This window comes from Vespa velutina, chromosome 5, assembly GCF_912470025.1.
Source record: "Vespa velutina chromosome 5, iVesVel2.1, whole genome shotgun sequence".
NCBI lineage: Eukaryota > Metazoa > Arthropoda > Insecta > Hymenoptera > Vespidae > Vespa > Vespa velutina.
The window spans coordinates 5,945,567-5,969,218 of record NC_062192.1 but is presented as its reverse complement, the minus strand read 5'-3'; the positions used below and the strand labels follow the sequence as shown (position 1 = coordinate 5,969,218).

Genomic DNA, 23,652 nt, shown 5'->3' with positions numbered 1-23,652 from the left:
TAATTTGTTAAAAATAATGAATAATTTACAATTCATTTTAATAGAAATGATACGTTAATAGAATTTACGAATCGACGAATTTACAAGAAAGAGGATCATTGTTACATTGATTCGGACTTAATCAAATCTTTTTTAACCACTTGCGGTGGAAAGACGTGCCACGCACGTCGAGATGCTTCTGTTACCGGAACCCCAGCGACGTATTACACATGTCGTCAGGCGATTGTTGCAGGAAGAAAAATGACGTGCGTGACACCGTCAATCATGAATTTCTTTACACAGCAAGTGATCAAATAATTCTTTTTGATAATACATAATGCTTTGATTTGCCATTTTAAAGTACATAGAAACCGGATTATTCATCTAAATCTAATTTGATCTTATGTTAATCTCTCCTGACAATAAGAATATTCTAAGACATGCTTGTTCGCGATTCCTGATGTAAAATTTCATTTTATCCGTTTCTTATGCATTCACTTGCATTTCGTATATAATGAAAGAAAATAGTAGTGAATATGTAATGAAAGAAAATAGTAGTGGATATATAACACAAAAATCCCATTTTCTTTCTTTCCATTTCTTTTACCTCTCTCTCATTCTCTTTCTTTCTTTCTTTCTTTTTCTTGTTTTTTTTTTCAGACACCTGATCAGTATCGAGTCGAGTACGACTCAAGAAGGGGAAAGGAGTATTCGAGATTTCACGGATACACGTACGATGGAATTTGGGCGGTGGCGTTGGCAATACAGCACGTAACACGTAGGATACGACACTTTCGTCGGAATCAGACTATATCGGATTTCAAATACAGAGACGCACTTTGGGAGATGCTATTCCTCGAGGCTCTCGGAAACACAAGTTTTAAAGGTGTAACGGTGAGTACATAACTCGGATAAGCTTACATATTTTAATACATACATCATCGATTAAAATTCTACAAGATTTTTCTAAAGTATTAGTAAGAAATTTTTTTAGTACCAATCGTATAATCCGATCAATGATATAAATGACAATAGGAGAGATTCAATTGATCTTAACATCATTGTAAACTTTTTTATACGATTTTGTCGATCAATAATTCATTTCCTCCCCTTTCATTCTGGTGAACATATAGATCGAATATAAATTTTGTTGAATTCATTTAGAAACATCCTGTATAATACAGAGACATATTGGTTCAGTTATCTATTATCACGACTCGTTAACTTCGTCGTTAATCGTCTAAATGTATAATCTTATCGAATGCTATTTCCAAGTATTTTCTTTGTTCTCTCTCTCTCTCTCTCTCTCTCTCTTTTTTTTTAATGACGCAAATGATTAATTATTATAAGACAATAAGATCGTATTAAAAACTTTATAAAAACAAATATATCTTGAAGTTTTTCTTTTTACTCTATCGATAACGAAAAAGACGATAATTATCAAATGACAAAGGCAAAAATTAATCTTATTAATCTTCTTCTTTCTTCGTGATCGTACGAGATTAAGGAAATAAATTTGAAGAAATTTAAGAAAAAATAACGTCCGAATTAATCTCATTCTTTCTTTCGTTCTCTTCGAAAATTTAAGATGGTGAATCTTCTGAAATGTATATCGTCGTTCGTTTTTCTTCTTTTTTCTTTTTACTTTCTTTTTCTTTTTTTTTTTTTCTTTTCTTTTGTTCTTTTTTTTTTTTTTTTTTTTTTTTTTTTTAATTAACAGTTTATGGTTTTTGCGAGAAATATAGCCGACACCGACAAAGATCAATAAACGAATTAACGAACAGCCTTGTTGAAGGGCGTTCGCGTGAAGAGTTCTCCTGTGAATTTGCAATTCCAACCGGTGATGCGGCCAGACACAGTATTATTTGCCTATATACACGTCGGTACGAGTAACCAAATCGAATTTCGCTTTTATCGTGCATCATACAGCGGTTTGACGTATTCTACCAATAAACCGGTAAAATTGTGAAACATGAATATTACGCTTAATCGAGCGTCTAAAAGAAAAAAAGAAAAAAGAAAAACGAATGAAACCAAAAAAATGAAGAAGTTAATTATCTCCCCTCGCAGCTTCGAAACGGGATTGATATTGCTCTCCGTTTGATCTCCGTTTGTATATTCGAGAAGTAAATTAATAATGCATACGCGTGATTACAGTGATAATGAAATTAAATATAAAAAAAAAAAAAAAAAAAGAAGAAAAAAGAAAAAAAACGATTATGCATAAGCATGGTATAAAATTTGATATGAAATTATATTTTGAATTGTAAAATTAATATCAATTATAAGTGAAACGAAACGCCATTTCTCCAATAATAGAACACCATTCTTTCGATAATTTTGATCAATACGACGAATCATTATTCTCGAAACAAGTTCGATAAAATTTAATATAAATGTATAACATTCGAACATATACAATTTTGATATGTAATATATAAAATTATTATTCGCGATATATTGCATGAGAAATGGAAAATAAAAAAATTTTAAATGACGAAAAACCATTTGCAAGACAGTAGCAAAGTAATAAAGAAAAGAAAAAGATAAACATGGAGAAGGAGAAAAACAATTAGTTAATTGTTGTAAATCGTTGATATCGTTTTTTTTTCTTTTTTTTTTTTTTTTTTAAGGCAAACACCACAGACGTTCACTACTCCACTCACTCATTCAAAATTGCATAAATCTAACTCACATAAATCACGTACGTTTATATAATACATGATGGTACTGACATTCGCAGTTTAGTTCATTTAATATTGAAATAACGCAGATGCGATACACTTTAGCGAATGCATTCCTTTTGCATATCAATAATGTAGTCACAGGACCTTTCAGATTTGGGGAATGTTTAACGTTATAAACAACGTTACCGCGTACCGTAACCTATCGTTAATTGAATTCATACCGTTCTGAGCCAACGTCGTCCCTAAAACAGCGTAACCTCTCTCACGCTAGAACGTACGTGACCACATCGTAGCAATTCGCCCTTCCACGTCATAATTTTGAATTTACTATATGCGATAAAGATAATAAGGATTAATACATAGATACATTACATAGATCGTTTCGAAAGAATATATATACGTGCGTGCGCGAGAGAGAACTAGAGAGAGAGAGATATCAAAAATTAATAGGTTGGTTTAATATGATATGTAGAATTTCTAATTATAAAGGATCTTATAAAAAATAGATCGTTAAACTTTATAAGCATATTTTACTTACTCGTAAGAACGATAAAAAATCATATAAACGTGGACACGGAAACGCTTTTCCTCTTCAAATAAAAAGAGGATAACGGACGTTGAACTTCTTTGCAGTTATCATTAGCTCTCGTTCATGCACATGTATGTAGCAAATATATATATATATATATATATATATATATATATCTATCCATTCGATGTTGGAATAAGCCGCTATGTTGTTCAATACTACCTTCTTCTTAAGCACTTGAATAAAGACTGATTCCAATTCCATATAGATCCTTGTAATAGCTTCTTGTTTATTTCCTTCTTAATGGAAGGTTGATAGAAGGACGATTTATGAAACGATGATACGAGATACGTTGCCTGGTGTAAATAAAAATAATGTTTATAACCTGGAGAATAAAGAATTTCCAGGCTTATGTTTATATGACTCATATATGTACGTGTCTCATATAAAGAATATATGTACGCATATACATACATCATACATATATATATATATATATATATTAGTCACGTTTCGAACTAATTGTTTTTATTCTTAAAAAGTACTTGTAAGTAAAATATGCTCTTAATATTCGACGATTTATTTCTAAAATTTCCTGTATAATTCGCAACTTGATTCACTGAGCGATTTCATTGAGTTTTGAAAAGTTTCATGTTCTTTTTCTCTATTTCTTTTTCTTTTTTTTTTTTTATTCCATTACCTTTAAAGTTCATACAATTCTTTATTCTTGTTTTTTTTTTCTTTTTAATTTTTGATCTTTAACTTCCGTAGAAATTTTTTACGATGGTGCCGACCAAAGAAAAAAGGTTAATTTTTTTAGACGAGTTTAAACTCGCTCATAATTGATAAAGGTACCGTTAATGAACGAACCGTACAATGATGGTTTGAAAAATTCCTTTCTGTAAAAGAAAATATAACAAAAAATCTTCGAGGAAAAACTTCGTAATGTTGATGAAATTAAAAATATTTTCGCTAGCAATACTAAAGATCAGAACTTTTTTGAGAAAGGGAAATTTTTTACTTAAAATCACATTAACAAAAAACAATGCAATCAAATTGATGAGTAAAATGTCTCTTCGACATAAAAAGAAAAATCCAAACTATTTCGTATTACACGATGTGTTTTTTTTTTCTTTTTTTTTTTTTTTTTTACACGAAGAAATTTCAACTCAAATAAAAGAAAATGTAAGGAATTAATTCGATTTAAAATTTGTTTCAAATGTAATAATATAATTTGAAAATAATTCGATTAACTAATACGAATTATTTTCAAACGAAAATCTATTAATTAATTATTTCTCAAAATTACAAGAAACATTTCCTACGAACGTAGATATTTACATATATCTCGATGTGAAGAAACTTTAACATCGAGAAAGAAGTTATCGTATCTAAAATATGAATATTCTCTTTCATGATGTTTACGTTATAAGTAACTCCCTGGGCGGCCATATTTAAAAAACAATCAGGCCAAACGTACTTACCGTTTTAAATTAACTGAAAAAATGTTTTCTCTGTTCACAGGGGCCCGTACGTTTTTATAACAACGAGAGGAAAGCTTACATCTTATTGAAGCAGTTTCAAAGTGAGTAAATTCTCTTTCCCCCTTCCTCCCTTCCTCTCTTCTTTTCTTTCTCTTCCTCTCTCTCTCCCTCTCTCTCTCGTTATTTTATTCATTTTTTCTTTTTTCTTCTTTGACTCTTCCACTCACACATAGAAAATACACTCATACATTTTACCAACATTTATTAATTTATCTCGTTCGTAAATGAAGATCTTTCTTGAAGAAGATAGATAGATATAAAACAAAGAAGAGAGAAAGGGAGAGAAAAAGATAGAGAGAGAGAGAGAGAGAGAGAGAGAGAAAGAATATACACAGTAAGGATATATCCTAATATATTTATTGTACGACAACATACGTGCGTAATAGAACACGTAAATACAAACTATAGGTATACCTACATCGTTAATCTTATACTCTAAGCTTTGCTAACCTTGCCAATTCAGTAATACGAGTAATCGCATGGGATTAACATATATTCCGAAAACTGGATCGTTAATTATGAAGAAGGAAGAAGAAACGCATTGGTTCGTTCCCTTCGGATAACTACGGCTAATGTTACCCTCGAGATTTGATCGTTACTTGCAAACACAAGATTTCCGAAGAATTATGATTAAAAGTGGATTTGACTTTCTTTTTGATATTCATCATAAATTGATATTCACTTAATCATATCTCTGTAAATCTACTCCATATTTTTACATACATATATATATATGTATATATATATACATTATTAAACATATGTACATTTTATCTAAGTCGTATTATAATAAAATAAGACGTAACGTAAATGAAAAAAAAAAGAAAAAAAATAAATAGATAACGCAACGAGATCGTTACAATGTGACGTTACAATGTGATCTAAAAGCTTAAAGAACTCGTTTACAATCTTTTCCTTAATAGAGAATATAAACCAAAGTTAAATGTTTACAATTTCTTATCGTCCTTATCGTTTGATCGATTCAATGACTTTCTATTGATATGTTTTTATATTTTCAATGTTGTTTCTATATATTTTATTCGATTTTTTTTTTGCTTTGTTTTGTAGACAATATCAAAGTACTTTAGAATAAACAAAGATAAAACCATTCAAGAAACCTCAATAAACACAGTTTAATAAGTTATTTCGTTCTAAGAAGAGCTGATCCTGGTAGCCGGGAGAAAGGAAGAGGGTGGTAATGAGAGAACGGAGGATACGTGACAAGAACTTCTTTAAAGCAGTTTAACAAGTGCGTTGGAAACCATGCAAAGGGATTTCAAAAAATGAACGAGCTATTTAAAGAAAATCCTAGAATTTTTCCAAGAGTATCTCCGTTCTTTCCCAAGAGCGTGCTCTGAAAGAACCAATGAGATTCTCTTGTTAAAGGGGAAGGTGTTAAGTATGAAGGAAAGAAAAATAGTAAGGAATAAAAGGAGTAAGAAAAACATAAGAGCTGTATGCTACGATAGGGATACTATCGTCCTTCGGTCTTCAGAAAAGAAAAGAAAAAACAAAAATTTAAACACATAGCTTAAGGTTATTTTTTAAGAATACTCCAAGAACTTACTCGCTGAATTTCACCTGAATATTTCAGTGGAAAGACATGGATAGTTTTCTTTTTATCGGATCGTGTTCGAAAACTTGCTAAAAAAAACAAACAACAAACCTTTCGTTATTATTATTATTATTATTATTTTTATTATTATTATTATTATTATTATCATAATTTCTTATTATTTTATTATTGTTATATCATAATTTTTTACAATTAGATTAAATAAAACAATTAACTGTCTATAATTTTGTCCAAGACGAAAATATAAAAGAAAATTTTTGTTATACATATATATATATATATATATATGTGTGTGTGTGTGTGTGTGTGCGTGTGTGTATAATTCACACGAATGGATCGTACGAATCAATGAGTTTCATGATGCTAAGAGAGTAAAAATAGAACACACGTACAATTAATTTACTTCATTTAAATCCGTTATCACATATATTTAATATTTATAGAGATAATCAGAAATTCAATTGTCTTTGGAAAATAATTTGTAAAATTTTTATTTAAAAGTGTCTTTTACACATGATAATTTCTTTTACACGATAATTAAAAATTTATTACAATCGTAATAATGTGAACTTCTTTTTTCGAAGATCCTTTTTTATTTTTTTATTTTCTTTTTTTATTCTTTTTTACTTTTTTTTAATTCGAGATATAATTTATGTCGAGAATTTCGTAAAAGTTACACAAATATGATGGACGCAAGAGGATCGACAGAAAAATATTAAAAAAAAAAAAAAAAAAAAAAAAAAAAAAAAAAAAAAAAAAAAAAAGAAAACAAAAATGAAGAAAAGAAAAGAGAAATGAAGAAGAAACTATCAAGCTGGCATTCCGTAAACATTTACATTACACATCTCTCGTGGGCTTCTCGCGTGATAGGTGCACTTTGCACCCCCTTGTAACCTAGTCGCTTCTAACGGAAGTGCTGACTCATTTTTAAAGAGGGCTGTGCCTTTTAAAGCGGTGTCGAGCGGCCATAAAGAAAGACAGGATAAAGAGAAGGAGAAGGGAGGGGGAAGGGAGGAAGGTATGGCATAGAGACCAGGCTTGGCTTTAACATTGTAGGCGAGGCGTGTTTGCAAAATTTTATGAAAATCTGATTACGAAGCGCTCTACCGATCATTCTTCTCTCGTACTACGTTTACAACTATGGTTAAAAAAGAAAATATTTGCAGGTCGATCGGAATTCACCGAGACGAAAATTTCCATTTCCTTTTCTTTTTTTCTCTCATTTTTATTTTTATCTACTTCTTCTTTTTCTTTTTCGTCTACTTCGTCTTTTTTTTTCTTCTTCTTCTTTTATTTGCTCCATTTTCTTATACGTCTATCGTTTTTATTTCGTGATCGCATGGAATCGATAAGAAAACATAAAGATTTTGAAATTAGTTTAAAAAATATTCTTTATACGTTCATGACATTTGTAGAAAGAAAATTTATTTGAAAATAGCTATGACTGTGTGTTTTTATATTTATATGTATTTATTGAATGTACATACATATTTCTTGAGAATAGCAGTGCACGTATCTGAAATTTCTTGTTTATCTTGGCATCGTGAAAATGGAGAAGAAATAAAAATACTATTTTCCTATCGAGAAATATGATAGAATCGCTTTTTATCGTCCATCGTCGAGTTTTTAAAGTCGAGAAAAATAAAGAAATGGAAGTATTACAGAAGAATCATTTGCAAATATTTAAAATTTTCTTTAAATCCTTAATCTAGGAAAAAAATTACTCTCTACGATATTTGCACGAATATTTTTCGACATCGCTAATAAGGAATTTAAAGGTAGAATTTCAGCAAAAAAAAAAGAAAAAAAAAAGAAAAAAAAGAAAAAAAAGGTCGATGATTGAAATGTCGGATTAAAAAAATTATCTCCGCGCAGAAAACCGCATTTTCGATAAAAAAAAAAAAAAAGAAAAAAAGAAAAAAAAACATATTCGTTCTAGTCGATTGTTTCGTTTAAATGAAAAAAAAAAAAAAAAAAAAGAAAAATTTTTTTTAAATAAAAAAAACCAAAATAAAAAACGAAGAAGATTAAATCGCACTTCAAATGCTTCATTCGATTAAAGCGACATCCCTTTAAACGGAGTTAAATTAGCAAAATTTGTTAAATTCGAAAAAGATGAAATAAAAGATAAAGACAATAATATGAATTCTGAATGACAAGTTTATACGAAACAGTATACACGCAAATATTCGCGAATATAATTTAAAGTTCTATGCAAGTCGTACGTAGTAGATATACGAAAAGTTCGCCATTTCCTACCGCAAAATGCAAGTTAAATCCAGACAAAGTTAATCGTCTCTTTCGTTGCCAAATTTCCATTTGTATCTAACGGCACACTAGAGATAGAAACATTCAAATACAGTTGGTGTGTATTTGAAAGGAGAAAGGATAATGATCGAAATATTCCATTAATTTAGATATCTCTCCTAACATAATCAAGTTTGTCCTTAAATGTTCTATCTCAATAGATTGAAGGAATGTAAATCGATGATGAGATAATAAGTACCTTTCGAGAAATATATGTATATTACGTTCTCATTCTCTTTAAAATTTCTTTAACGATTGTTCGTCTGATTAAAACTTTTATCGGATATACTTTATTTCGAATGAATTCGCAAAATTTCAAAAAAATTAATATTTGGAAAAAGAAAAAAAAAAAAGACAGAGAACGATGAAAATGATACTTTCTGATCTACGAGTTAATATCAAATAATTTTTAATAAATGAAAAGTGAGTCGTAGAACAAATCTATTTATATCTTATTAAATATTTTTATAAAAAATCTTATACTCGTTATTTTCTTTTTCTTTCTTTCTTCTTCCTTTTAATAAATATCTCTTTAACTATCATTTCAATTTATTCGGCGTATGTACGATTATGACCAGACGATAAAATATTTTTTTTTTTTTTTTTTAATAAGAAAGAACGACATTCCTTTTTAAATTATTATTATCAAATTAATCTCTAAAGAGCATTTTGAAGATTTCTAACCCGGAAGTTCTACCTTTAACAAAACTTTCTCATTATGTAGATCATATTGTAAGAAAGAATTTTTTTCGTCGGAAATTTGGTCGAGATTTCTTTGAATTTTTCATTTTTTCGATACAACTTTGTGAACTATATAGGATAGAAAAAAACTTTTTATATTCAAATTACAAGAGAAACACTCTCTTTGCATCGTTATTGTTTCATTTACTCAATTTGCATAGTAATCGTTCTAATTCGATCGAATTTTCTTTAAAGGAAAAAAAAAATTGATATAGAGGTACAACTTACAATTAGGTTATTCCCATATAAATATTGCATTTATATCATATATCTTATCAATAATATATACAAATAATAAGACTTAAAATAATTATATTTCGCGATCTGCTAAAGTTTATATAAAAATATTCTTTATATAATTCTTATTCTTCTATATTAAAAAAAAAATAAAAATTCAACAGGACTTTTAGAAACTATTATTTCACTTCTACGAAATTTATTTTCATTTAAATAAAGAAAAAAAAAAAAGGAAAAAAAAAAAAGAAAGAAGAAATAACTCGATATTCTCTACATGATAACAAAGCTTTATTAAAATTAAAATTGTGCCAGATTAGGAATCTCTTTCTCTTATAATTAAAAAAAGAAGTACGACATTGTAGAAGAGATAAGGAAATGAGTGTGAATAAAAACGATGTGTATAGTGCAGATAAAAATTGTTTGGGCAAAGCAATATGATATGAAAAAAAAAAAATGTTACAAAAGGGAGTTAAAAAGTTAATTGCACTTTCATTAAAAAAAAAAAAAAATAAAAAATAAAAAAAAAAGAAAAACAGAAAGAAAGAGAAAACAAAAAAGACAACGTGTGGAATATTTATGATCAATTTTTTATCTATTCGAAATTATAATTAAGATTTACTTTTTTAAATAATCATCAAGTTTATTTAAATATTCGTCGTGGCACAAGTTCTTCTATAAGGCTAAATCAGGACCATAAGAAGGGTCTTGAAAAAATTCAAGTGTTATGTTATGTAACATATATCCCATATAAAAGGTATACAATTTATCGCGAAAAATTGATATATTTCCGGAGGGAGTGAACCTATCGAACAAAATATTTTTTATAAATTTGTAAATTGATACAAAAGGGGATGATACGTCATATGATGCCAATTTATTTCTTTTCTTTTTTTTGGGGGGGGAGGGAGGGGTCGAGGGATAGAATGGGAAAAGAAATTTCGATATCAAATCCACTTTTTTAAATAATGAAATCTTATATACTTCATTTCACAATACGTTAACGTTATATGACAATACGTGATCCATTTATTATGGCAAAATATTATAAATTATATTATAAATTTGTAAGTTTCTAAGGAGTGTAATGTAAAACAGTAGTATCCCTGGTTTTCAGCTATTAGATTGCATGCTGTAAACAAAAACCTAAACTTCTTGTCTCATGTATACGTATATAACATTTGCTAACTAGAGAAGTATAAGAAACAACCAGAAACCAGCGATACAAGCTTACAATCTCCCAACAACGAGTAGTTATACTTACGAACTCTGAACCTTAACAAAGTCAAATAGTAAAATAGTTAAAGTGAAAAATAATGCGATATATATATTATAAATATATTTTAAATGTATCTTTTATTTTAAATATATTTCCGTGTCAAATTAAACTAAGATACAATATTTTTTTATCAATATAACAATCATCACCAATCATAGATAAATAATTTAAAATAATTATTAACGAAAGATTATAAAGATTAAATGGATTTTATTAAAAATATGAATACAACCAATTCATCCTCATAAAAATACGAGAATCGAATAGCTGATAGTAGAGTGAGAAAGAAGTAATAAGTTGTAGGGGTTACGATAAAATATCGTGTTTACTCTTTTTTCACGGGAACATAAATGTACTCACGAAATAAGGTAAATCTGTCCCCTTTGGAAAGAGTGATAATCGGATTTTATAAAATCTTAGCTAACTTCAAGATGAATCACGACTTTGTGGATTCTATGTTAGCTTTCTCTCTCTCTCCCTCTATCTCTTTCTCTCTTTCTCTTTCCTCCGTAGAGATGTTGTTTTAACGTTTGATCGTGTACGTTCTTTCTCTCTTTCTTTGACGATGCAAAGAGGACTGAGTGAAATGGGGAGATGAAAGAAAGAGGGTGAATCAAGGGAAGTTAGGGGTTTGAGGGGATTGCTTTGGATGAAGTATCGGCGACGGCCGATCGTATAATCAATCACGAAGATTCTCTTCTTTATCTTTTGCCCTGGACGGAAAGTCGAATATCGAGTTTTGCCACTTTCAAACTACTTGTGATGCTTTCACGTCGAGAATCATAACCCATTTTCTCTAATCTAACCGAGCGCACTCGAAAACGATATTGGCAAATATTTATTCGACGTCGCATCTGATTTAATGGGGTCAGTTTAACGAGGACACGAGAATTGGAATCGAATCTCGTATTGTAAATTCATAAGAGTAAAAAAATAATTCAAGCTAGCAATATAAGTTTGTAAACTTTTCAGTTTTATATTATGTTGTATTTAAATCAACAAAAAAAAAAAAAAAATAAATAAAAAAAGAAGAAAAAACTTTCGGAGTTCCTCGATTGCTTTTCACATAATTTTATTTGTGAAATTTGTAATCAATAATGTATACCCGGTATTTAATATAAATAAGTAAATATATATATATATATATATATATATATATATATATATATAATAAGTAAATTTAAAGAGGATAAACAAAGAGAGTTATCATTCCCTGTTATTTTGGAGCAATGAAAATTATTGATTTCAGGTGGTACCGAGGTTAAAGTTGGCGAATATGACGGAGTGACAGACACTTTAGATCTGAGTAAAGGAGACTCTTTAGTTTGGAGAGGCAAGTCACCTCCAAAGGATCGAACCGTTCACATCATTGAACATTCCACCGTGAATATTACGATCTACGCGGTACTGGCGGCCGCTGCAAGTGTTGGCATCGTTATGGCGGTCGTTTTCCTTGCCATAAACATAAGATATAGAAATCAAAGGTAACAATCAAATTAAAAACTTTTTTCTTCTTCTTCTTCTTCTTTTTCTTCTTCTTCTTCTTCTATCTTCTTTTTTTTTAACAAATCTTTCTTTTTTAATATTTTTTTATTTATTCATTTTTTTTTTTTTTTTTTTTTTTTTGAGAAAATTCTTTTGCTTATTTATAATTTACCAATCTATACATACACGTTTCTGTTAACATAACAACTCCGTATATAGAAATTTTGCCTGTTCCATACTTTTCTTTCTTTTTTTTGTTTTGTTTTTTTTTTTTTTTTTTTTTTTTTTTTTTTTTTTTCATCCTGTTCCACCGTGTTAGGCGCTAAAAGTGAAAAACGATAAAGGGAGCCATCGATGTTCCTTGGCGAGAGAAGCAAGTTAAAAGTTTTCGACGGCTTCGATCGTCGTTACTTCCACACGGTTAACCTCTCGATGACCTCTTTCGTGAGATTTTCAGCTAACAGCGAGACGAATCGAAAATCTCTTCTTTCGCATACGAGATTTCGTAGAAAAATCGAGATTGTAAATAGTAGAGACAGTATCGGCAGCCAATGTCTGCGCTGTCTCGTCCAAGATACGATCTTTTATGATTTTGTTTTAATTAAAATTCCGAGATTTCATTTCGAAGAGATAAAAAAAATGGAAAAGAAAATAAAAGAAAAGGAAAAAAAGAAAAAAAGAAAGAAAGTGCTGAAGAGATAAAGATAGCAACGGATCGCCCGGTTTGAAACATAGCATCGTTCGCAGTGGATGCATCTGACAAGAGCGTGGGAAAAAATGCGGTTAATTATTCGGTGGAGTTAATTAAAAGTTTTAAGCGCAGTCTAGAGGGCAAAGCGATGCAATGGATTTTTTAGAAATGGAGAAAGGAGAATGAAACTGACCGAGTTTGAAAAAAAAAAAAATAAAGAAAAAAAAACGGGAAAAAAAAAAAGAAAAAAATGAAAAAAAAAATGAAATAAAAAAGAATAAATAAAGAAAAAAATTATCGTCCGATCGACGAAAATTATTATCATTACCTTTTAAGTTATTGTTAAGTCCGTTCAAAATTAAACGGAGATATAATGGTAATATATAAATAATTCCATTTATTGTCTCCTTTTCAGATATATAAAAATGTCATCGCCACATCTGAACAATCTCATCATCATTGGGTGCATGTTTACATACAGCAGCGTCATTTTTCTTGGGTTAGACTCACAATTGTCGAGCGTGACTGCGTTCCCATATATTTGTACCGCAAGGGCATGGCTTCTGATGGCTGGATTTTCATTAGCTTTCGGCTCCATGTTCTCGAAAACTTGGCGAGTGCATTCGATATTCACGGACGTGAAGTTAAACAAAAAGGTGAATATTCTTAATGGACAAGGTATGTCCTATCTACGTATAATTACGTTGAATATATATATATATACATATGTATCTTGTACAATTAATAAGGCTTACATGCACACTGTGCCGACCAATCGTCGGTGACAAGTGAGATACATTGAGTCAAATGACAAGCGTTTGTACAGCAAGCAAGTTTCTTGTAGACTCTCCGAGAGCTACGTTCCGTTTAAAGCGACTTTAGTCAGCGATTACAATGTTGAACAATTTTTTCTTTTTTTTTTTTTTTTCTTTTCTTTTTTTCTTTTTCCTTTAATCCAAAATTCTTGAAATATTCTTTTTAGATCGATATCCATTCTGTTCGACAATTTGTGCATGATACTGAGAAATTCGAATGATCGAATTTGTCGTTGATTCTCGTCTTATTTTTTTCTGTCTAATTTTTTCGTCGACATTGATCATGCAATTTTAATACTTACCAATTACATTAGCACCATTTTCGCACTTTCAGAAGAAAAAAAAACTCTTTTTTTATTTTGTATCTTTCATTTAAAAAGAATTTTTCTTTTTCATTTTATTTTCATTTCATTTTAACGCGTTTTCTATCCAGAAAAATGTCCTTTCGTTTTAAAGTAACTGATTCTTTATTATGAACTAGCTTGCGTCTGGGTTACGTCTGGGTTAAAAAGAATTCTCTCGCGATTATCGTCTTCCTTTATCCTCTTTTCATTCGAACAATTTCCATTTTATCTAGGTTATAAAAGATTATCAGCTTTTCATGGTGGTTGGCGTACTTCTGGTTATCGACCTCGGGATCATGACTACGTGGCAGATCGCCGATCCATTTTATCGAGAAACTAAGCAGATGGAACCTTACGTAAGTTTCATTATCATTTCTTGTTTTCGAACAAAGAGCAAGTTTTTTTTTCTTTTTTTTATTTTTTTTTTGATTTTTTTTTTGTTCCTCGATTATCATAATAATCCTACGTAGGTATTGTAATAAAAAATAAAAAAAATTGTAATATGTTTTTTGCTTTTCGTTTCAAACAAAACGAAGATATAAAATTATATTGGATTTCATTAATTATTATTTTTTCTGCTTATTTTAATGAAGCTAAAAAAGAAAGAGAAAGAGAAAGAGAAATAGTGAATGAGAAAGAGGAAAAAAATATATTATTTTACGGAATAATGAATATTCGAGTATTTCTATTCACGTTTAATTATACTTTTTACCTTTTGATCGTCAAATACTCCTGCTATATTTTTTCTGCGCGAACAAACGAGTACAAGTAAGTTACATTGTGGAGAAAAAGGGATGTAGGAAGAGTACAAATAAAAAAAAAAATGGGAAAAAAAGGGAAAAAAGGAAAAAAAAAGGGATAAAAGAAGATGAAGAAAAAAAAGAAAAGAAATAAAAACAAAAATATAAAAAGGTGAATCGAGCAACGTCTTTGAACGATTCGGAGGGTGTGCTCCTCGGAAATCTCGTTTGCTCAGGCTCACACGCCGGGCAAAGCTCTTTGGAATATCGACTGTGCGCTCGAGGAGAACATTCCATTGATGTTCGCGCAACTCCACCAGGCAAGCCACCATGCATATTTCCTGTCGCGATAGTCATTTCGTTGTACGTATTATTTTAATGAATTAATAATAAATGATAAATATGTTCACTCGTACATATGTAAATTTATGTATACATTTTATGTCATTATTTGTTTTTAACTTCTGTCCTTTACCAATAAAACGAAAGAAACGAAAATATTTGTCGAAGATCCTTAATGACATTGAAAATATCGATATTAATCTATTCCAATGTAATTTGTTTAATTTATAAGATTTAAATTAAAATCGTTGCATATGTTGTTAAATGAGTTATAATAGATATTAGATTACACATTACGTTATACATTACCAGTAATATTATTAATATTATTATTATTATTATTATTATTATTATTATTATTATTTTTATTATTATTATTATTATTATTAATATTTTAAATAATTGTATTGAACATACATACAAACATACATAGAAACGCACACACATTAAATATTACATTACATACGGTGGGAAATAATATAGCGATATGAACGATAACGTAAGTAATAAAATTTTAATTTTATGTGCTAGTAGATATCTCGCAATTTCCCTTCGAAGTACGAAATGAAAAAGAAATTTAATAAACGAAAGAAAAAACATTTTCGTTTGACGAAGTAGATATATATCTAATAATAATAAAAAAAACAATAATAAAAAATAAAGAAAAAATAGAAAGAAAGAAAGAAAGAAAGAAAAGAAAAAAGATCCTGAAAAGGTACAGTTCATTCATTCTATTTCTCTTTCAAGAATAGTTATAGAAAAAGGGTAGTTTCACGTTTGAACGAGATAATGAAAAAGCAAGAGAAGATGTGGTTGTGGTGGGAGTATAAGAGAGAGCTAGAGTAGTTGTGGTAGTAGAAAATAGGTAGAGAAGGCAAAAAAGCAAAAGCAATCATCGGTAGCGTTTTGCCAACAATCGGCACTCTGGACCACACTCAACGTTGTTATCGGAAAGAATTCTCGAAGCACTTACCTCTCTTTAACTCTCACTCTCACATATATACACATTCTCTCTCTCTCTCTCTCTCTCTCTCTCTCTCTCTCACTCACTCACTCACTCACTCACTCGGTCTCTCTCGGTCTCTTTCGATCTCTCTCTTTCTCTCATTCTGACAAGTGGATATACCTATCGTTTTGGCACAGAGCCCTCGGATACTTGAAACGCTCCCGCTCGGCCGATTACACTCAACGATCATGCTTATAAAATGTTCCTCTCTGTTTCCTTATTCTCGCAGCCGCATCCCTCGAGCGAGGACATCATCATCATACCTGAAAACGAGTATTGCCAGAGCAACCGGATGACCGTCTACATGGGTTCTATATATGCTTATAAGGGCCTCCTAATGGTTAGTCTAGTAATGATCTTTCATAAATGTATATATATATATATGTGTGTGTGTGTGTGTGTGTGTGTGTGTGTATAAAAAAAGAAAAATAAAATAGAAAGAAAGAAAAAAAGACAAAAATACGAGGAAATATCACCAAAAAGATATTTTTTTTTCAGATTTTCGGTGCATTTCTCGCGTGGGAGACACGACACGTCAGTATACCAGCTTTGAACGACAGCAAATATGTCGGCATGAGCGTTTACAATGTCGTGATAATGTGCGTCACCGGTGCTGCCATAAGTTTCGTCCTTGCCGACAAGCAAGACGCCATGTTCATCATGCTCGCCGTCTTCATCATATTCTGCAGTACGGCCACGCTCTGTCTTGTGTTCGTGCCTAAGGTAATTCTCTTTTATTGCATTCTATCTTCTTTTTTGTTCCCCCCCCCCCCTCTCCCTCCCCTCCCCTCTCTCTTCCCCCTTTTTCTTTTTTCTTTTTTTTCTTTTTTTTTTTTTTTTTTGTTGATGCCAGTTCGACAGTTTCTCTCTATTGCCAATGAGTTTGATTCTCAACGGGGCTTTTCCTTCATGACACCTAGCTGATAGAGTTGCGAAGAAATCCGCAGGGTGCAATCGACAAGCGAATGAGACCAACCTTAAAACCGGTGTCCAAAACTAGAAGAGATTCCACCGTGAGCGAGTTAGAGGAACGATTGAAGGAAGCGATGACGGCTAATCAAAAGTTTCGCAAACAGCTTTTGGAAAAGGATAGCGAACTTCAAGTAAGTTAAAATTCTTTGAACTACGATTATTCATCTGATATCTTCTTCTTATAATACATAATAGTATAATCTCTTTTTTAATCTTATTACGTCAGATGTTCTTAAGAAGACTTGGCGAGGATGGAGTAGCGGACACTCAGGAAGTCATGGACAGGCTAACCGTTCCAAGGCAAGAGGGAATCATAAAAAAAGAAGGTAATCAAATTGCTTAATAATTATTTTTATACGTTGATGTATATCTTCCCGGTTGCATCCAAGCTAAATATCATCAAATGGCTTTTATCATGGAATTTTTTATATTATAAATATAACGTATTCTCGTACGTTATGTCGACGTTATAATTAGTACCTAATAAACCAATGATTACGTAGACAAAAATGATAAAAATTAAATTAATAAAGATAGATACATATGTTGCGCAAAATCATTTCACCGCGAAAGGCTATCTTGCACCGAACAGTTTAACTTAATTATCACACTCTGTATGTTAGAGCCCACTATCCAGAGGCATGGCATTCAGAATCATAAAGGTCAGTTGTTCGTCGTATTCGGCCTAGTCCGGAAGAGAAAAAAAAAAGAAAGTGATGTAATTGATTAGCAAATCTGCTTTTCTTTATTGCTTCTAAGCTAAGCGTCAATTATACTAATGACTTTAGAATTTCTTCCATATCGTAGTAAAAAAAAATTATCTACTGCAAAATTATCTTCATCATATTTCTGAAATTTTTGTATTTGTACCTATAAATTTGTATTTTTTAAGGGACATATAGCTGTTATATATTTACTTTCAAGTTACATTTTCACACCACGGAATATGCACGCAATGTTTTTAGAAACATGTTTTGCGCCAGTAGCCGCACGATTTTTCGTTTTTTTACATCAGTTTCATACGTCGCACATCCTATATTCATTGTTTGAAGAAAAGTTCTTTCATTTAGTTTTTCAGTAGTTTTTTTCCCCATTCGAAAAAGTTCTTCCGTTCAGCCAGCATACCAACAACGATTGTTGCAAACGCGAACGATACATCCGTAACTGAAATTCACGAATTTAGTATTTGCTAGTTAAATTCAGTTTGCATGTGTAGAGACAATTCGTAATTGCAGTCGTAGAAGTACGATCGCTCAAAGCTGATATTCTAAAATAATAGTAATAATAATAATTATTATTATTATAACACGCGTAGACACACACACTTACACAAACAATAATAATAACGAAACAGAATATAGAAAAAGAAAGGAAATATTTTTTTCAAAATAAAGTATCGAAGTCGATCATACTTTTACGATTATACTTTGGTAGTTGCGGTGAATGATCAAAATTCGAACTGTGCATTTTTAGCTTTCATATCAAAAGTATCGCTAAGAACCTACACATAGCCTAATTAATCGAGAATTATCGAGGAATGTTTGCTCGCTTCTTAGAAAAGAATTTCGTTTGAGGCTATAATTCGTGAATGAGTAGAAAAAAAGAGTTCAGAATATAAAGCGATATTTACAATTGACATATGATCCTATATATTATATTTGCATCCAGAGTTGAATAACAAACACAATGACGTGTCTCTTGTCACGTAAAATTGCACAATATGACGGACATAAAATATTGTAGATTCGAAACAAGGACGCCATTAAAGACGGCTAATATTTTTGCATTTCGATGAGAATTACATGAAGAATACATATGTACAAAGGAGGAATTTTTAACACATTTGAACTCGTTTATTTCATTCTTTTTAAGGTCCATCTTTAACCACGGAAACAACCGATATTTCAATGTCCATGTGCAGTTTAACTTCTACTACGGTATCCCAAGCGGAAGGGGACTATGTGAACGCAAGTGTCGTCGAGCAGGCCGCAAAGTACGTAACGTATTAAAATTCGAAAAAAATATTGTACTTTGAAATATTCCAAGACAAATAAGCAAAAGATTTTTAATTAAAGAACAGTCTCATCGTCTTTCTTGGTAAGAAGATAATTACTGCCGTGACACGCGAAATCGAGATTTAATCTACTTTTCGTAACTTTTCGTAATTTTACTCTCGCCAAAGAAATTCTCATTTAATATCCACCTAGCATTCCCCTTCTCTTTTCATCATCATCTCTATCCAACCTCTCGTCTCCTCCAACTCGCTTCGTCGAGTCAAAAGCGATAAGAAAATAAGCACATTGATTAAGTTTCCGCGTGGATAGATAAGTTACTCCGCGGCATGGCAAAACGATCTCCCTTTTAAAATATTCTTTTTTAAAGGTATTTTTAAATTGGAGTCTCACGTTCGTTATAATCATAATTAAGTGTGTTAATAACAACAATAATAATAATGATGATGATGATGATGATGATGACGATAATAATAATAATGATAATAATTTATTTAATTATTATACTAATAAAATAATTGAGGCCATTGATGAAAAAAAGGGACATATACGTCGAAATCTTATTTCGAGTAAATCGAGCTCAAAGTTTTCATTAAAGTAATTATTATTTAATGAAAAGTAATGCAATTAAAAACAATTTGATTTTTTTTTTTCAAAGGTACATTAACATTCAAACGTTCTATATATAAAAATTATGATTTAAAGATAATATTTGTTTTTTTCTTATTTATGAGTTTTAAAAAATTATTTCAAATATGTACTCTTTTTCGATAAATGGAATAAAATCGTAGAAAAGTGATCTTTTTCTTTGCTCCTTCAATTAAATATAATTACTTATTAAGTTTACAAAATTTTTATATACTTTTTAAATAAAAAATACAAAATTAAATGAAAAAAATCAACAAAAAAAGGTTTCATAAGCACTATGTGCCCAGTTTTCATCAATGATCTCAATTATAATTACAAATTATATTATGTAATAATAATAATAATAATAATAATAATAATAATAATAATAATAATAATAATAATAATAATAATAATAATAATAATGAAAAAGAATAAGTGAGTTCAATATAGTCGGCAAACCGGAATCGTCATCAACCCTAAAATAGTCGAGTGATGCGTTTTTCAGAAAGAAGACGACCTTTGGGAAGGTACCATCCATCGCGGTCGATAACGAACGCTCACCCTTGATCCTTCCGTCGGCATTGAAGCAAACTACCGGTGAGGATACCGCTCGTAGGAAAAGTCATGTTTGCGACGAGAATCAAGATAGCGAGCCGTTGCTTGAAAGGAGTCCGGAACCACGTTCGGAGGGTAAAATGAACGTCGACTTCGTACCAGAGGTAGTCGAGGAAACTGATTCAATTGTTCTCGAGGAAACTGCTATTCCCCGAGATGCTAAAATCATTATGAAAAAGGATGAGGAGAGAGCGAGACTGCCAACACCACCACCTTCCAAAAATGTCTCTTTCAGTGAATTACATGATCAAGGATACTCTGAACATATTCTTCCTCCGCCATTACAATTTGTTCCACCGAAACATCGTCACTCTGGTTAGTCTTATGTAATTATAAATATATAAATTGAGCAAGGATTTAAATGTATAGATTGAAAAGAATTTTTTCGAGATGTAAGAATTTTTCAAGTATACGGAAATTAGATGGAAAATAAGTTTCCTTTGTTCTGCCATTTGTACAGATTTTCATTCTAGAGATACGACACGTAATGTAGACAAAGAAAGAGAGATTATTCCATTATTTTTCGGCATAGTCCCCATTGACATTGATACTCTTGTAAACTATCACTTCACAAGAATTCCTCTTCGTAAACTATGTGCCCTGTTTACGGACGAATTTGCGTACGTAAAGCTTTAACTTCTACATTGGTGTTAAGACCAACCTCATCCTTCCTAACATCAGGAATCCTCCTACTGGACAATAATGCGAAACCCCACAACAATCTTGTTACTATCGGTTGGGAATGCATGGATCACTTCTTCCTTCCTGCTTTGTAGAAAACACTGAGAAGAGAGCGTTTCATCAGTAATGCGAAAGTTGAAGCTGCCTTATGCAAATTCATCCGTAAACAGGGCACGCAATTTACGGACAAAGATTCCTTAAACTTTTACCAGTGGCACGACAAGTGTGTCAATTTCGCTAGGAATTATATTAAAAAAGTAATGGAACAATTTTCTATATCCATATCGTAATATATCGTTAGAATAAAAATCCCTGCAGATAATCAGTCAAGAAAGTAAATAACTTTATAGTTAATTATCTTTTCTCTATGTCCATTACTTTACGAGATAAGTTATAAAAAAAAAAGATCCCAATTCTGAAGATCATTTTCACTTCTTAAAAATTGAATTACCACCGATAAGAAAAAAACACTTGTCTTATATTTTTATTTATTCTATCAATCCGTAAGATATCATCAAAATCGATAGTAAATACTTCACATATGTTTCCTGTTAATCAATATATCTAATTGAATTGTATGTTTGAATTGCAATTTTAACACAGGATTTGTGAACGTACCATCCCATCAGTCTTTAAAAAGAAGATCATCTGTGAGGAATGATAGCTTGGCACATTCTCATCACGAACTATCAGAATGTCGCAGAACAAGCGTACCAATTAACTCGATCAGCTACATTTCGACGGAGAACGTATCCAAGTCGAGTGGTAAGGACGACATTCAAACTTCTTTCGACAAAGCATATGTGATCGGGGAATGTGGCCACCGGCGTAGTTTAGTTACCGGCTACAGATGCGAAAAGCATGGTGGACGTGGACACAGTCACGCAATGATTAATGGCTCTGCCGAGACCCCACCGGCGCCGCGACGTCATCGTAAGCATCATGATTCTCACAACGCCAGCTCACCGAGCGTACCCGCCATGGTCAACGCCAGCTACTCTGATACTGGTCAATGTCTTTTCTACATCTTATCATTCTTACATTAGATCGTAGATGGGCAACTTCTTCTTCACCGTGGGCCGCACAATACTTATCATCAATCAATCTGTTCCCCCACTATTTAAGTTTACTAGATTTAAGTTACGAAAATCATGCAGTTCACCAGGCACGACAGTGTCAAATAGTGAGAATCATTTTCTCTCATCTTAGCAGACAAGTAAGGACAACGGCTGCATGCGGCCCGCAGATCGCTAGTTGCCCACCTATAGTTTAAATCATACCTAAAATCTGGCTCTAATTATATGAAAAAAAAGAAAACAAAAAAAAGAAAGAAAAAAAAGAACAATCGCATACGACAGAAATATCATGATTAATAAAAGATTCGATTTATCAAACGATCTATCATCGATCGATCCATCGCAGTTTTAATCTAAAAGCGACTATTGTTAACGAGCAGATCAATCATTACTCTTCAATTATTTTTCCTTAAACGACTAAAAGTTCAGATCGTTAACAATTCCAGCTAAAGCGTTGGACGAAGTCAATCTTTGAAATGGCATATATCAGGTTCATTCTAGCTCTACTCACTCGTATTTCCTTTTAACAGAAAGATGTGAGGAGTTAGCTTCAGCGATCATTCAACGCTCGGTTTCGGAGAGATCGCGAGAGAAATGTTTACGTGGTCGAAGCGGCGGTGGTCATTCAATCTCCGAGTGTCCTCATCGGGCTGCTGCCTCGCGGAAGATTCGTGAATGCAGACACACCGAATCGAAATTGCGTCATCAGCAGGCTCGCTTGGAATACGTTCAGAGCACTCCAAATGTAGCGACGATTCACAACAGCAAATATGCAAGTGGTAATCCACGCGCTGGTGATGTTGGTGGAAGTGGCGAAGGTATCCTCGGATCAGGTGGTGTAAGCCGTGGTGGAGGTGGAACCCGTGTTGGTTCAAGAGCTGGGCCTGGCGTAACATCGAGTGGTGGGGAAATATATAGTGCTGCCTCTGACGGCGAACTCTTGGACCGGGCGATATTACTGCCGATATTTCAGAAGCTCCTCACCGAGAGACATAAAAGTAATGCGAGGAGTGGATACGGTGCTAGCATAGCGAGTTGTCCGAACATATCGATAAAGTGCGACATTGTCGAGTATCTGTAAAAAAAAAAAAAAAAAATATCTATCTCTCCTCGTTTTATAACACTCGAAGGACCGCGTTCTCCAAAAGAGAGATGATATCTCTCGTGCTTCTGTATAGTAATGTAAATCTAAGATGTCTCATTTTTTCTTTTCTTTTCTTTTCTCCTTCGTATCGTCATTATTCTTAAATATTATCTATATGCGTTTACAGTCAAGGAAATTCTGAAATATAAAATGTTGTCAACGTAAAGGTCCCCTCCCATCACTTTTATGAAATTTTCGAGAGATTGGACTGTAATAATGTCAA

The 23,652-nt window shown here is 31.6% G+C and overlaps 1 protein-coding gene and 1 long non-coding RNA gene across 9 annotated transcripts in view; one reads left to right on the top strand and one right to left on the bottom strand.

Annotated features, from left to right (window-relative positions):
- LOC124949367 (gamma-aminobutyric acid type B receptor subunit 2) overlaps nucleotides 1–23,652 on the top strand; it is a 264,828-nt gene that overhangs the window by 238,817 nt on the left and 2,359 nt on the right. For 7 of the 8 annotated variants that reach the window (XM_047494342.1, XM_047494343.1, XM_047494337.1 and 4 more), the window contains 13 exons: nucleotides 640–873; nucleotides 4,720–4,780; nucleotides 12,126–12,360; nucleotides 13,468–13,708; nucleotides 14,445–14,567; nucleotides 16,529–16,639; nucleotides 16,798–17,022; nucleotides 17,220–17,402; nucleotides 17,498–17,597; nucleotides 19,144–19,264; nucleotides 20,419–20,843; nucleotides 21,813–22,217; nucleotides 22,816–23,652. The exon at nucleotides 22,816–23,652 is cut by the window's right edge and continues 2,359 nt beyond it. In XM_047494342.1, the coding sequence (XP_047350298.1) occupies nucleotides 640–873; nucleotides 4,720–4,780; nucleotides 12,126–12,360; nucleotides 13,468–13,708; nucleotides 14,445–14,567; nucleotides 16,529–16,639; nucleotides 16,798–17,022; nucleotides 17,220–17,402; nucleotides 17,498–17,597; nucleotides 19,144–19,264; nucleotides 20,419–20,843; nucleotides 21,813–22,217; nucleotides 22,816–23,366 (3,015 nt within the window). In that variant the 3' untranslated portion in view covers nucleotides 23,367–23,652. The remainder of the gene's footprint in view (nucleotides 1–639; nucleotides 874–4,719; nucleotides 4,781–12,125; nucleotides 12,361–13,467; nucleotides 13,709–14,444; nucleotides 14,568–16,528; nucleotides 16,640–16,797; nucleotides 17,023–17,219; nucleotides 17,403–17,497; nucleotides 17,598–19,143; nucleotides 19,265–20,418; nucleotides 20,844–21,812; nucleotides 22,218–22,815) is intronic. The other variant, XM_047494344.1, reaches the window with a different exon arrangement.
- On the bottom strand, nucleotides 17,602–23,502 carry LOC124949368. Its single transcript, XR_007101055.1, has 2 exons — nucleotides 22,797–23,502; nucleotides 17,602–17,956 (listed from the first exon to the last, which is right to left on the bottom strand). It is a non-coding gene; the product is annotated as an uncharacterized LOC124949368 (long non-coding RNA).